At 33.3% G+C, this 15,505-nt stretch overlaps 1 protein-coding gene across 1 annotated transcript; it reads right to left on the reverse strand.

The window, feature by feature from the left end:
- Positions 1–3,149: 3,149 nt before the first annotated feature.
- On the reverse strand, positions 3,150–15,428 carry LOC117326511 (PCNA-interacting partner-like). The gene is made up of 13 exons (XM_033883265.1): positions 15,353–15,428; positions 14,261–14,424; positions 13,229–13,416; positions 11,564–11,884; positions 10,875–11,090; positions 10,375–10,539; positions 9,821–9,975; positions 8,165–8,330; positions 6,247–6,425; positions 6,058–6,092; positions 5,834–5,919; positions 5,392–5,522; positions 3,150–4,912 (listed from the first exon to the last, which is right to left on the reverse strand). Exons 2-13 carry the CDS (start codon positions 14,376–14,378, stop codon positions 4,570–4,572), a joined length of 2,103 nt encoding a protein of 700 aa, XP_033739156.1. The 5' UTR covers positions 14,379–14,424; positions 15,353–15,428; the 3' UTR covers positions 3,150–4,569.
- Positions 15,429–15,505: the final 77 nt, after the last annotated feature.

Consider the following 15,505-nt stretch of genomic DNA (forward strand, 5'->3'; position numbering starts at 1 on the left):
TAAATTTTTTTCCAACACATTTTCTTTTAAAAGGTTGTCATTATATTTTTAGGCATTATGGATGATGTCTTTTTTACTATACTCATATATAATTGTTTATTTAAATTAAACAAAATACTTCACACTTTGATACCTGGTATATTGAAATGAACAGTCAGAGGAGGTTTTAGTGGAAATACAGCATTGATAAATAGAAAAACTGGTTGTGATAGTGATTTGAAATATATTCATGTTTATGTAATATATATATATACAAATGTAGCTCCATGATGAAATTAATCTCAATATTTTGAAACATAATCTCTTAACATCTCTGGGATATGTGTATACTAAAAGAGGATTTCTGAGAAAAAGTCTGGTACTGAATGTATGTTGATTAAATTTTGCCAAAATATGCGTGGGAAGCAGTCAGAAACATGTTCAAAGGTTTTCTCAAGAAAGAAGTACCGGTACATGTACTAAAGCTTAAATATAACAGAATTTGATAGCCAAAATATGGTCTGGATACAGGGAGAGCCAGAATTAAAATATGGACATACTGGTGGTGTTCTATTCAAAACATGATCTAAAGATAACCAGACCAATTACCAAAAGATTGGACATCATTTTTCAGGAATCTTGATTTGCTTATTAATGTGTTAAGTGTATTTTTTCTCTAGTTTGATTATTTACTATTTCATTCTCAGGAATTACTGGAATTATCAAAGATGCGATCAGCTCTGCAATTTTATACATTAATTTGTTAAATTATTCTTCTGTTGTATCATTTGTCATAAGGTTGTCAATCAATGATAGATAGTAGGTTTTTGTGCTAATACATGTAGAAAGTATTCATCTTGTTTAGGATGTTTGGGATTATATATCTTAAATATGGTCTAAAAGTTATTGCAATTTTGAAATATTTGATTTTCATTATTGGTTGTTTTGTTGAAAATAGTTTTGTGTAAAGCTTACTAAAGAATTCCCAAACTTTTCTGCTGTGATACTACATGTATGCTGTAGTTATAGGTAAAACACAAGTGCTGAGTGTGTTGTTGTTAAGTTTGTTTTCCCCCATCTGCTAGACAATTTGTGCTTGGTACAAGTATTTATCAATTATTTAGCAGTCGGCTCTACCAGTTACCTCCCTTCATATACATATAGTTATAAGCTTGGCAGCTTGATTTTTTGGCCAAACATTACAACAGATTGGTGTAGATATTGTTATTTATTCACACTTAAGGTTATATGGTGTACCTTAATGACTGTTTCTCCTTTACAAAAGAGTTTCAAAATTGATGAATAGAAAGTTGGAGCTACTATTAAGACGTTAACAAATCCCTTTATAATGTATGAAAACAATTGATTATACATTTGAAATGAATACACAAATTGATGACGCAATAATATTGAAAGGTACACAAAATTAGTGACACCATTGAAAGGTACACAAGAATTAATTGATGGCACATTGATTACAAGGTACCCAAGAATTGATGACACAATGGCTAAGTGTACAAAAATTAATTGATGGTACATTTATATATAATAATTAAAAGGTACCCAAGAATTGATGACACAATTGCAAGGTGCACACAATTAATAGTTATTAATAGCATTAATAGATAGTGCTATGCGATTCCTTATTGTTAGAAGATATATCTTTCTATATAAAACACATGCTGTTCAGTAAGGTACATGTAGCATAAAATTTTTATCCTAAATACATATTGTGAAGTTAATCAATACTTGTGTTATTGAAAACAAATGGATATATTTTCCCTGTGATGTCCATACATTTTGTATAGTTGTTATAAATAAAATAAGACTTGTAAAGCTGCTCCTTTAAATAAATCTGTAAAAGCTTACCTATATGGCATATGCTACCAGATATTCTGGATTGAAGACGTTTCAATAGAATGAAAGTGAGTTACAATTTTCCAGGCAGTACACTTAGTGGCTAATACCAATGGTCACCCCCCGCTACTTAAACACAAATGTGATGGTGTAAGATTTTGAAAGTGTATGGTGAAGGAGTGGAGTTACAGGACTATTACCAATAATCACAATAAGATTCAGTGTTAAAAAACCATTGTATTTAGTCAGAATGTATAACCCCAATTATAATTTAAGTCTGTTGTACATATCCAGTGAATTTTAAAACATAGACACTTTTATTTTCTGAAAATTATTGCAAAGTACTTAAGATTACTGCAACAGATAAGATGAAATTATTGCAGTTTCCTGACACACCAGCTTATTGATGATGTTATTTTGTACACGAAATCCATATATATTATGCAAATTCACATGACTAAGAGCAGTATATAATTTAACTACCAGATGGTTCAGACCTCATTATTTTTTACACAAGTGTTCTGCCCCCATAGAATGTTGTTTACTCTTAAAGTTCGTTAATCTCTTGAACCTAATTATTCACCATAAAGTTGTCGTTTTATTAAAATAATGTTTAACAGATGTCAGGTTTATTAAGGGATATGTTTTTTTTAGTTATTTTTATGCCCAAGTTGCAAATATGCTTTAAGTATGAATTGTATTTCTATTTGTCACAAGGTTTTTTAAGTATGTAAATATCTGTCAACAGGACTTAATATCGAATGATAACTTTTAAGTTCATATCTGGTTACATATCCATACTACATGAAGCCTTGTGGAGAATCTTGGTAAAGCCATTATCTATGAGAGTAGAAAATGATTATCTTATCGGTTTAGAAGTTAAGGTCACTGCTTCATTTAGCTGACAAAAATAATAATTATATATTGAAATATCAGTTTCTTAGATGGAGACAGGCTTGTTGTAAAACAATGAAATCACTTGCGTAAAAATTTCGCCAAATTGCTGGTAGGAATACATTAGTTGCTGTGTGTAGCTATGTTACATACCATTCAATACGAATCAGAATATGTATAACTATGTTATATCATACATATTTTTCTGCACATTTTGTCAGGTACAAAGTGTGGTGCTGGGAAATATGAGATTTTTTTTGTTTTTAAATCACAATAAATATTTTACTATTATAATGGTCGATTGTTTGTCATTTATGATTTTACTTTTTGTTGTTTCTCATGTAAATAGTACTGTTATAGTTAAGTCTAAAAGAATAAAATGGCTTATATAGTAGTCAAAAAATAACAAATACTGAAAATATTTGCAAAAGAAAATGTGTTTATTAAAAATAAATTCACAATAAATATTATATAAATACAAAGATCAATAAATTAAAACAGTGGTTTCCATTTTTGTTACAATTAATTTTCATGAAGCATAAATAGTAAATTATTGCAATTTTGAAAAAAAAAAAAAAATAATAACTCATTAAAATAATATCATTCATGGCTCATTTATATAATATTGTTTTTCAGATCACATATTTAAAAATAATTGCATACCCCTTTTCCTGAGTATATATTAATGTATAATAAACCTCCGGTCAGTTCAATTCAGCAGTTCGAACAAACCTTTTTTATGAATAAAATCCAGTGCTATCAATGATTGTGAAGCTCATTGAACTGGTGGCTGCTATTGCAAAATGCTTATAAATGTTAAAATTTTAGAAATTCATTAGGATTTGAATTCTCAATGCTAAATTAATACCTTTCAATAACTGTGACAAGTCCAAAACATGGTTAAATTTGAAAAAGTTACAAAATATTTCAAAATTATTTTACTTTAATGCATTAATATACACCAAACTGAAAATGGTGTTGAGGAAAAGACTTATGAACTATAGCTAAAAGATCCTTTCAAAAACTTGTGCTCTAGTCTTTCCTCCCTACTCGAGTATGGAGGAATGATATAAGCTTAATTTCAAAGCCATTTTACAGTAGCATTTTGTAAATTGAAACATGTTATATAAATGTTTTGTCACATAATCGGCCTGTTATCCAATCAATTTGCTTCAGTAATATTTTTGCACAGGTGACAGTAATATAACCTGGCATGTTTTTAATTGGCTATGCCAGTCAGAAATGAAAATGATGTAATATCATGAATTGTGAATGGAGTAACAAAATGGCTGTTTGATTAAGCATTCCACCTTTAGACTATGAAGACTGAAAATGTAAGTTTTCTAGTCATGTAATGAAAAACATCTTAAATTTGTTTTCATTTCATATATTTTATGAAACTCCTTTCAAAGTTTCAACTTTATAAGCTCATATAAGATCCTATATATATGTATAGCTTTAACTATATTAATTTTGTTTGAACTGACTGAAGGTTTACTGTATATTCTCTACCTACAACCTATATATATCACATTCAATGTATCTAAGAGATAAGTAATTGTACTGGCTCAGTAAAACTATGTCTATGCAGTTAGAAACAATATATGTAGTTACATCATCATTAAAACATGGCTAAGTATTTTTTTCACAGGTTATTAAAGGAAAAAATATTTTTGATGATCAAACAGGAAACTTAAAAAAAAGGAAATCAACACATACATAATTATGTACATACAATTAAAAAAGTTATGAATCATACAAATCTGACAGTATACATAGTCTGCTAAAGTTGAATATATTACAATAACACTAAACTAAAATTCCATGTAAACAATAAATTTATACTCTGAAGAATTTTGTTAATTGCTGTTGACCTTTGACCTGTGGAAGTAGTTTTCGACGACAGGTTTTGGTTTCTGTTTTCGTTTTCTTCTTGGCTTTTGGGGGAGAATCTCCAGACACAAGGGGTCGTTTCTGTCCTTTTCCTGGATTCTTTTTTGTCACCTTAATTATTTTGTTGGTTTTTGGTTCATTGATCTTTGCTTCCTTCTGCCCTTGACTCGATATTTCTGTGACCTCTACAGTTGTGGGAACATTCTCCTGGTCTTTGAGGGTCTCCGCTACCCGGTTGGCAACTCCCATTTCCTTGTTTGTGTGCTTCCCAGCGTGTACAATTGTTTTGCTGGAGATAAAATAAGACTAAAATGCAAATCACAAACAAGACAAGTATGCATTATACTGTGACTGCATATAAAATTCTACAATATACAGGAATGTACATATTTAACTGAAGTTAGACATTGCATGCTGGATTTCACTTAAGACAGGTATGAATCTAATAATTTGCATAAAAATTAAGGCAGGACACCTACTCATGGATAATAGCACAAGGGCATGCAACAATGCTACATGCCCCTGTGATTGAGTGATGAACTTTGGGAATCCTAGGTTTGGGTAAATCTTAACTGAACCACACCACAATTAACTTAAAACAACTTCATCACATGTACATCAATTTAAGATGGCATAAATCCATACAGAGAAATAGTTACTTTATCAAAAGACAATGAATATTACATTATCAATGGTAAGAACTTTTTAAAAGAACCTCTTGATTGTGGTAACCGTATACTACAGTAGAGTGAATACCTATATACACACCTTGGGATGACTACAACCTCTGACTGTGTAAGTACAATATCACTGTCCTGCCCATTGTCCTTGATATCCACCACATGTGTAGGGCCAGCCCAGTCCATGCAAGACTTGTACCGCTTTTTATGAATTGGTGTCTGTCACAGAAAAATATAATCAATATATGATCGAATCCATAAATAGGATGTACCCTACTTTGGATAGATCTTTGGCCTTATAATTGATTTACTGATATGATAAACATAAAGTTGTTGAGTCTGATTATCTATAGGGAAATCTTCCACTGGCTCGTAGGCCTTGTATGTACCCTTTCTAAACTATTATCTACAGGGAGGAGATATATTGCTCCTAGGCCTTCAAGTCAGAAATCTTAATGTTTTACCCAAAATTAACTCTGATTTAAACTATCAGTCACTACAGTCTGTCAGCCATAAACAATAAAAGGTACCTCTGTTGATTGCTGGGACAGAAGACGGTCAGACAAACTCTGATTGCAAGGGTCATCAGGATTGTCTGGGTACTCTTCAGGGAGACCTGTATAAAACAAGGTTTAAATTATAACTAAAACACCACAGTGATGTTGCTAATAGAAGATTTGAAATTTGATGTCTATATCTAAAGGTACATAATCAGTTTTGTTATTTTTTTTGTAAACAGTTTAATTGATACAACCAATCCTTGTTAAAGTCATCCGGATCTTGAAAAAACTTAAATTTATGTATGTATATTATCTGTAAGGCTGAGTACCAACTTGATCCAATTGAAGCAGACAGATTATTAAGCTATGAAAACTATGGGAAATGTGATGCAAAATGGAAAAAGAATCAGAAAATTTACATATGCAGATACATAAGAACATACCTGAACTGTGACATGATACAGGGGAAGTGTACAGGTGTTCTTTGACTAGAGAACCCATCACACAGGAAATCAAGGGTTTGTACTTTAAAGTCATCCATCCCTGACACCAGCTTATCAACAATGTATCGCAATACCTTGAGTGTGTGTCTACCAACAGCAGATCCACCATCCCGCACAGCCTGTAACATGTCATTGTACGGTAAAATGAACAGTAATTGAAATTTAGAAGACAAATGAAAAGCTGGTTTATCTTGGTTTAAAAGAAAGATAGTCACGACATCAAACTACACAACATACCAGTTATGAACAGGCCAATCTTTCTATTCCTAAAATATATTTCAAAACAGATATATAAGAACATGTTTAGAATAACAAAAGAACAGAAATCAGATTTTTTTTTTCTTTTCTCTGAAAAGGTATATGTACCGGGGCTTTAATTTTAATTCAAGAAAAATAGGAGAGTGACCTTATCTGAGGAGCTGGAGACAATTTATATTGCTGACTTCTTTCATCTGGGGACCTAGAGTGATGAGTTTACTTTATCTGAGGATACACAACATACCAGTAATGAACAGGTCAAACCTTTCTATTTCTAAAATATAGCTCAAAACAGATATACAAGAACATGTTTAGAACAACCTATATCCTCAGAGGATTCATAGTGAAGACCTACCTAATCTGAGGAGTTGGATACTTTGGTTTGGTTTATTTTGTTTAACGTCCTATTAACAGCTAAGGTCATTTAAGGACGGCCTCCCGTGCGTGCGACATGTATGCGTGTGATGAGTGCGTATGTGTGTTTTGGGAGGCTGTGGTATGTTTGTGTGAAGTCTCCTTGTGATAGGCCGGAGCTTTTGCCGATTTAGAGTGCTACCTCACTGAAGCATACTGCCGAAGACACCCGGTCACATTATACTGACAACGGGCAAACCAGTCGTCCCACTCCAAATATGCTGAGCGCTAAGCAGGAGTAGCAACTACCATTTTTAAAGACTCTGGTATGTCTCGGCTAGGGGACAGAACCCAAAGCCTTCCTCACAGCGGCGAACGCTCAACTAAAGGCCAAAAGTGAGGCATTGTCAAGGGAGACATTAGGAAGAAGAAAGTTGTTCAGAAAGAGAAAAGATAAGATCCCAAATTTAGTCGCCTCTTACGATCATGCAATGGGGGCAGCAGGTACAATTCTTACGCCCTACCTGCAGGGCCTGGAGTTGGATACAGATGAATCATAGCGAAGACTTACTTTATCTGAGGAGTTGGAGACAGAGGATTCATAGTAAAGACCTACTTTATCTGAGGAGTTGGAGACATGATTTATATAGTAAAGACCTACTTTATCTGAGGAGTTGGAGACAGATGATTCATAGTGAAGACCTACTTTATCTGAGGAGTTGGAGACAGATGATTCATAGTAAAGACCTACTTTATCTGAGGAGTTGGATACAGACGAATCATAGTGAAGACCTACTTTATCTGAGGAGTTGGAGACAGATGATTCATAGTAAAGACCTACTTTATCTGAGGAGTTGGAGACAGACGAATCATAGTGAAGACCTACTTTATCTGAGGATTCGGATACAGAGGATTCATAGTAAAGACCTACTTTATCTGAGGAGTTGGAGACAGAGGATTCATAGTGAAGACCTACTTTATCTGAGGAGTTGGAGACAGAGGATTCATAGTGAAGACTTACTTTATCTGAGGAGTTGGAGACAGAGGATTCATAGTGAAGACCTACTTTATCTGAGGAGTTGGAGACGGAGGATTTATAGTGAAGACTTACTTTATCTGAGGAGTTGGAGACAGGATTTATGGTGAAAACCTACTTTATCTGAGATGCTTAAAACATTTTATTAATTTTCCTGACTTTCTATTTCATCTGGGGATTTGAAGCAGATGTTCCATATTTATGTCTCACCTTATCTGGAGAGCTGGAGACAGAAGAGTCAAACATGTTGATGACACGAACCACCTCTTTTTGGAGCTTTTCACACACAGACTCAACATTTGTGATACGTAAGCGATTTTCACGACATTTGATGATCTCTTTCTTGATGATGTTCAACACTTTACGACAGGATACTCTGAAAAAATAATTGCATTTACATGTATATTGTGTAGGACTCTTTCAAGTACATATAAAGTTTCTGTATACACTGTAATCACATTGTAATTTGAAGCATAGAAAATGGAAAGGATCCCATTTAAATTATACAGAGGGACACCATTATGTCTGAAAATGACCCTATTTACATGAATGAAATATCCAGTGCAAACCATTACAGTTCTTTACCAGCCTCTAAAGCTTTTCACTGGATAGTTAATGCTGGCACCTTACCTACAAGGCATCACAAATGACATTGATCCTCTCATCTCAGGTGTAATCAGAATTGTAATAATTGTTAGTGAAATGTATCAGATACAAAATAAAAAGGGTTAACATTGGGCTGGTAAAACAAGGTGAAGAACAATTGTATTGGTAATAATCATTTTTTTTTTATTTGTAATAATCATAAAGTGACCTCTTTTTGACCCCAGTACCTAATCCTGGTTTTGAACATGTGTTTCAAGTCTCGTGGCAATCAGGTAACAAATAAGTCAGTAGAGCAAGGATGTCAGAAGTTTGCAAATAAGTTTGTACAGTCAGCTCCTATATATCCACTCCATGACTACTCACAAGGGAATAATATACATTATATCAATTTTGAAAGACATGTACATTATCCAAGTTTTCATAATATACCACTAGATCTTACTTAAACTTTTTTTTTATTAATATTTGAAAAATAACCCCCTTTATTACATTTTTGTCAGTTAAATATAGACATTTATCAAACTAGTAAAACTTATATTTTCACTGGAGCGATGAGAAGTGAAAATATACGGGTTTTTGTTTTGTTTTTGATCAATCAGAGCGAACCTTTGTATTCACCTCATTGAAACTTGCCAATTTTTTCAATTGAATTGATAGATTATTTTGCTCTATTTCTGAAATATTCTGAATAGCTTTTGAAGAATTATTCACTAGACGTTAGCTATTCATGCACAGCAGAAAACGCTTAAAATGCGTTGATCAATTCTTTCAAAATGGCGCTGTCAAGTTGATGTGGAGTGACGTCACAAAGGGATGACGTCATGAATTATGTTACTTATTCCCGCCCTTTTTGACATTATCAATATTTCTGTTTTTAATTTTGTTCTTAAGTATATAAAATGCAATAAAAAGAAAATTGAAGGGTTTCTCTTTTAATATAACATATATTTTACTCGTATGACAAAAATATCGATATTCTGTCATACCCGTGAAATATATGTTATATTAAACAGCAGGGGAAACCATTCAATATCCTCTATGTATAGCATCACCAATATCTCAGTATCTTGTCTCCACACCAATAATAATGATATCCTAACATGTAGATTGTCACAGAAAGAAATTTTCAGACACAGAGGTAAACTTTTAATAGCATAGATTTTCAAATCATGCAGTCTATATATAAAGATCTGAAGAATTATATTTGGTAGTTGTGGTGCACTTTCTATATCACTATAACTATTTGTTGTAATGACATACCGTTTATCAGTTTCCTCCTCTATCACAGTCTGTAATTTATGAACAAGGGTGACAAACTCGCCAAGGCCTTTGACATGCTGAGCCAGGGGGCTATTTGGGTCTGGTGCATACCCCTTACCTCCAAGACGAATCTTCATTACATAGGATACAGCAGTCTACAAGCATACACAACTGATGACACAAATTTTCCTCAACCAGGTTTAAAAAACAACAACAAAGTTTCCTCAATCAGGTTTAAAAAACAACAACAAAGTTTATATATATAAGCATTGTTATTCAAAGTCAACAATCTTTGGATAGGGTTCAAAATCTGTAAGCAAATAAAATGTATGTTAACAGGTGGACTTGTATTCTGTTGATAAATTTTGCCTTTAATTTACTACCATACAACAGAAGTGCTAGTATATATATATAGCACAACAACATGTTTGTATAATCTGGTGTTTTTTCCTCAAAACAATTAGGAAACAAATCTCAGCCAAATACATACTGTATGTTAACCTTAGCTTACAATGTCAAGTGTTTCGAGAAGCAATGATGTCAACAACACTAACCTGATACATAGTCATGTTTTTTGTCTTAGATTCACGTTTGACATCAGTGAAAGCTTGGTGAGTTAGTTCCCTTTCTGGTACATTGATAGAGCGAGCTAGGGCTAGTTCTGCACGAGAGTTCACCAGAAGTTCCAAGTAGGACCCATACACCAGCTGGATATAGCTCTGGAAAGGAAACACATTGATCAGTATGAAAGAATAATAAAAGAGAAAATACCAAGATCAAATAATCTTGGACTTGGAGAGCTGAAAATAAATCAAGTGATGTAGATGAATGCTGTATGTTTCATATAATAGCAAATCATTAACACATTGAAAGTCTTTTGTTGTATAAGATCTACAGTATGTTAACAAAGACCTCTATTGGAGAATAGGGTACAGTAGGGAACTTAGGGCATGGCCCTGAAATATCATATGTCTATAACACTATACATAAGAAATAACAAACTTGGGACTCATCTCCGAGATGTACCACTGTAAGATACATGGGGAGTGCTTACCTCTGTGAGTGACTTGGGCCGACTTGACTTGGGTGTGGGTTGAAAGAAGCTTTTGTCTCCACCACTTTCCCCTAAAGCCTCTGTCATAGTGACTTCACTGTACAGAATATTAATATCTTCTTCCTTGACATCAGTCTCATCATCCATCTCCAATGGAACCTCTAAAGTAATGTTCTTTATCAAACGACCCTCACAAAGATATTCAACCATTGCTCTCTGAAACACATACAATATATATAATCCTAATTCAAAGGTGTTTATAGCAGATGTCACCAAGTTTAATTGTTTGGTCATACAAAATGTACATTATTTCGCTTTTCTGCCTAATTACTGGATCAATTTGTGACTTTAACAATCTTACTGACAAAATCTTCTTGTCTATTCAAACTGTAATAGGGTATAGGTTTTTGTATCAAAGACAATGATAGGTTTAAGGGCAATATTTCATGACTTGCAGGGATACACATTAAACCAAACTTATACCGAAAACAATTAAATAGAATAAATCAAAAACATAAAACATAAAAAAAATCTTCAAAAACTTATAAATAGAGTAAACTAGCTCTAGTACTGAGCATTAGATCAGTTTGAAATCTTACACTGCTCTCTAGCTTTAATCTTTGTATAATATGCATTTATCAAACGAAAACATTTATCTAGAAATTGTACTAGCCAGGCATTCTGCATACCTCTGTTTCATTCCTTGGAAGTCCAATGATAATGATATCTTTTATACCAAGTTCAGCCTGAAGACTTAGATTGTTGTGATATGCCTTACACACAGCCAGTAGCACCTCACACATGTCTATATAATTACAGTGTTTTAGAAATGCTTGGTACTCTGGTCTTATTTCATCTCCCACAGGATAAACATCTTCTGTCTCGATGGAAGGGAGACGACTTTGTTCAACACACTCCTGAGCTGCCTTGACCAGAGAAAGTTTGTATTTTACTATGTCTTTGTTGGCCTGTATCACAGTACTGGTCTCAACTTCAAACTCTCCTCTCTCCTTAAATGAAAGTTTTGTTAATAGTTACAACTTACATGAGTGAAAGTATCCAATTCTCGAAATTCTAAAATATTGTCAAAATTTATCATGGACTGTCCATCAGTATTCAGTATTTTGGTAATAATTTCTATGTGTGTCCGACACGTGCACACATATAGCAGAAATTATTACCAATAATATTAGCATCAATACTGAACACTTTCACCAATGTAGTAAAATCAGAAATGTTATGAGTTTTCAACATCAGAGAACCAACACAATGTGAAGTACACATTGCATTTATATTATCATATAACACAACAAACTGACCAATTTTTCATAGTATTAAAGACTAAAATACTTAAAATAATTACCAATGGTCTATTTTGAATGACAGCTTGCAATTGGACAGGTCTAAATTTTCATTTGAACACCCTCATTTGAACAAACATGAAGTATATATCAAGCTATCAAATCAGCTTGAAATATCAACTTATGTTCAGACAATGGATTTAACAATACAATGAACTATTGATATAAATTATTATCCAGAATATAAACCAGAAACATAATTTTTTACTAGATGTTTTCTAGATTTGTAGCTAAGCTGAACCAATGACAAGTACTAAACAGTTTTATAGTCTCTGTACCTCATCTGTCATTTTGATCACAATCCCTTCAAGGATTAAACTTTACATAGGTAAATTGGTTTATCAGTGTATAAACTGAAAACTGAAGTATACTCTAAAAAAGCTTGAAAAATTTGTCATTTCGTAAGACATCATCACATCATCAAAACATACACTTATTTTTATTGTTGCACAGAACATGACAATATTGTGTAGCTTGCCTCAACCCTAGCCTTACACCAGTAAATTGTGGATATCTTTGTCCAGTGTAAGAGAAAAACATTTCTCCCATACTTCACAGGGTTATCCGGCGGTTGCTAGGGAAAAGATAAATCGATCTTACACAGGGTTGGTAAAGACGGCAGGCACACGCTATATGACGCTGTCACAATAACGTAACGTCATCATTTTACGTTGAGTAACCAAGGCGTAAATGATGACGTCATAAATTTTGACGCAGATTCCAAGGAGCATTGAAGAAAGCGTAATGAAAAACTCATTAAAAAACTTAAGTATGCAAGTATGTGAGAAAAATAATCAATCATGGGTCTGTTCCGCGAACAAGGATATCTCAACCCTCGTGTAAGAGTTTGGCTGGCCAGCACTCGGCGAGCCTCGTGCTGACTGGCCAAAGTCTTACACTCGGGTTGAGATCTCCCTGTCCACGGAACAGACCCATGATAGATTATATTAATCTACTACTTCAATGTACTTATAAAATTACAGTTCACTGTACCTGCTTATTTTTTTCTGCCAAACAGAGCTGTAGTGCTATAACCTGGTCAATACTTGAAAGTAGAGTTGTCCGTTCATTTGGGAGAAGGCTGTATTTACGACAAAGGGACATGTAGTACTGGGCTAAATTAATGACTCCTTCATGTCCATTCCCACCTCCACAATCTAACACCACACATGATCGTGTTTCTGGAAAAGAGAAATATGTACATGAAATTAATTAATGTAAGGCAAATAATGTCCTGAATAGTTTCAGTATAAATATTTTCATTTTAACTTTTGAGTTTGAATAGTTATTATTTCATCCTGATCAATGAATTGTAAATGTTAATACTTGTTATCATATACATGTATATATATGTGCTAAAATAGATTAAAATGGTTTACAAGTAAAGTTGCATCTACTTGTAGATAACATTTCCAACACTGTGGCCATCTTTATTCTTGAATGCTCCACAAGGCTAAATTTGAAGCAGTGTCCCCTAAAATACTACTGAAAATGTTTCTAAAGAATGAACAACAGCACTTTATTATTCGGTAGTCTTGTGAAAAAGCATTAAAAAACGTCAAATATCAAAATCCAAAACACTGGCTGGTGGCTATCTTTAACAAATCTAATTTCATTGAAGCTCGAAATTTCACATACACAAAGAACTGAAGTTTCAAGAAGTTCCTATCAGCAGTTTATCAGAAATAGCAATGACAACATTTGTTTACAGGAAGGAAGCAATAAAGGAATACTACGATACATTAACATATACACAGATAAAGCCAAATTGAAAAGCTGACTATCTGATGGTGGGATAATCTAGACTGACAATACTCTGAAAGACAAATTTAAAAGTAATCTTAATTATCGCCTATGTTAATTGTAAAATTTTCGATGAAAATAAAAATGATCATTTCCAATATGTAAAACTTCAGTGATTAATTATAAGGAGTCCATGGTCCTCTCATGATCAAGCTCTAGTATTATCTGCTGGATCCATGTAGAAGTATTTCTAGAACTACATTTGTATAATTAGACAGTGACCTGTTGTTGAATTGCTGCTTTTGTCTAAAAGCTTTGTCTTCACACAGTTGATATATTTGCTAACTGTGTCAGTATCACAGCTGGTGAGGAAATAGGCAATCTTATCCACCATCACCATGACTGTTGGCTTTCACTTGCTGGCTGCAGTTGGTATAAGAGCAAATCTGAAAAAATACACAAAATGTAATTACCGGTAGGCACAGGTACTATATCAATTGCAACCATTACACTAGTAGTAATTAAAGACTTCAGTTTATTTAATGGTATATAATGATTGGAGCTATATATTACACATATATCTTTGTATTTTACAAAATAGTGTGCCATATATATCAAAATTTTGGAATTTAGGGCACCTGATTGATATATGTAACTGCATCATCTATTTTGCCTATTGTTAATGTAGTTACAAGCAACTTTTGTTTCAACATGTCGCTTTAATTTTTTTTTACCTACTTTTTTTTTTAATCATCAAGAAAGTCATTCTGATGATTCAGCTGGCCTGTGTATATATCTATATAAGTATACACCTCATAGTTAATAGTTTTCTATTTTGTGAGTAAGGTCATTCAGGATATGATGGTGGAGCCACTTAGATTCTAGCCCGATAAATAAATATGATTAAAATGTTGGCTGTTAGTGTTACAAGGCATTCACAGGGGCTTGGCACGATTTTCCAAATGATAGTCCATATATATATGTATACATATATATATAGACTATCATTTGGAAAATCGTGCCAAGCCCCTGTGAAGGCATTCTTGATCAGTGGACCCTTGAGAATATGCTTTGATTCCCAAAATTCTTATCTAACTCTTAGGATATTGATATAGGTATATTTGAATGTTGTGACCCTTCAGATTTCTGAGAAAGTGGTTTGACTTCTGAAATTGTTGCGTTCAAACTGTTTGTTATACAACTTCGATTGCTCACTTGACCGCCAAAAAGAAACTCCGAGAGACATTTTCCCAAAATTTCCTTCGTCAGATGTGTTCACGTAGCCTAATGATAAAAAATGCAACAATTGGTCAAATGCATTTTGGCTTTAAGTTCTATGCGAACATGAAAAATTAGCTACAACAAAAGCCTTACCCGTTTCAAAATAAGCACCTGCAGCAGACGTCATATACTTTTGAATTTCGAGCCAATATCTATCGCTTAGACGCTTTGCATAGCAAACTTTGCGTGACAAACGTTTTAGTGCATGTGAAAGTCATAAGGGCTGTAATACTTATCCGGAGAAAC

Source organism: Pecten maximus, chromosome 4, assembly GCF_902652985.1.
Source record: "Pecten maximus chromosome 4, xPecMax1.1, whole genome shotgun sequence".
In the NCBI taxonomy this organism is placed as follows: Eukaryota; Metazoa; Mollusca; class Bivalvia; order Pectinida; family Pectinidae; genus Pecten; species Pecten maximus.

Excerpts from the sequence above, each read along its gene's own strand:
- LOC117326511 (XM_033883265.1), bottom strand. The coding sequence starts at position 14,378 with ATGGTGATGGTGGATAAGATTGCCTATTTCCTCACCAGCTGTGATACT. Across the intron at positions 10,540-10,874 it reads GGCCCAAGTCACTCACAGAG|AGCTATATCCAGCTGGTGTA; the intron begins GTAAGCACTCCC and ends TTTCCTTTCCAG. Across the intron at positions 4,913-5,391 it reads GAGGTTGTAGTCATCCCAAG|CAAAACAATTGTACACGCTG; the intron begins GTGTGTATATAG and ends TTTTATCTCCAG.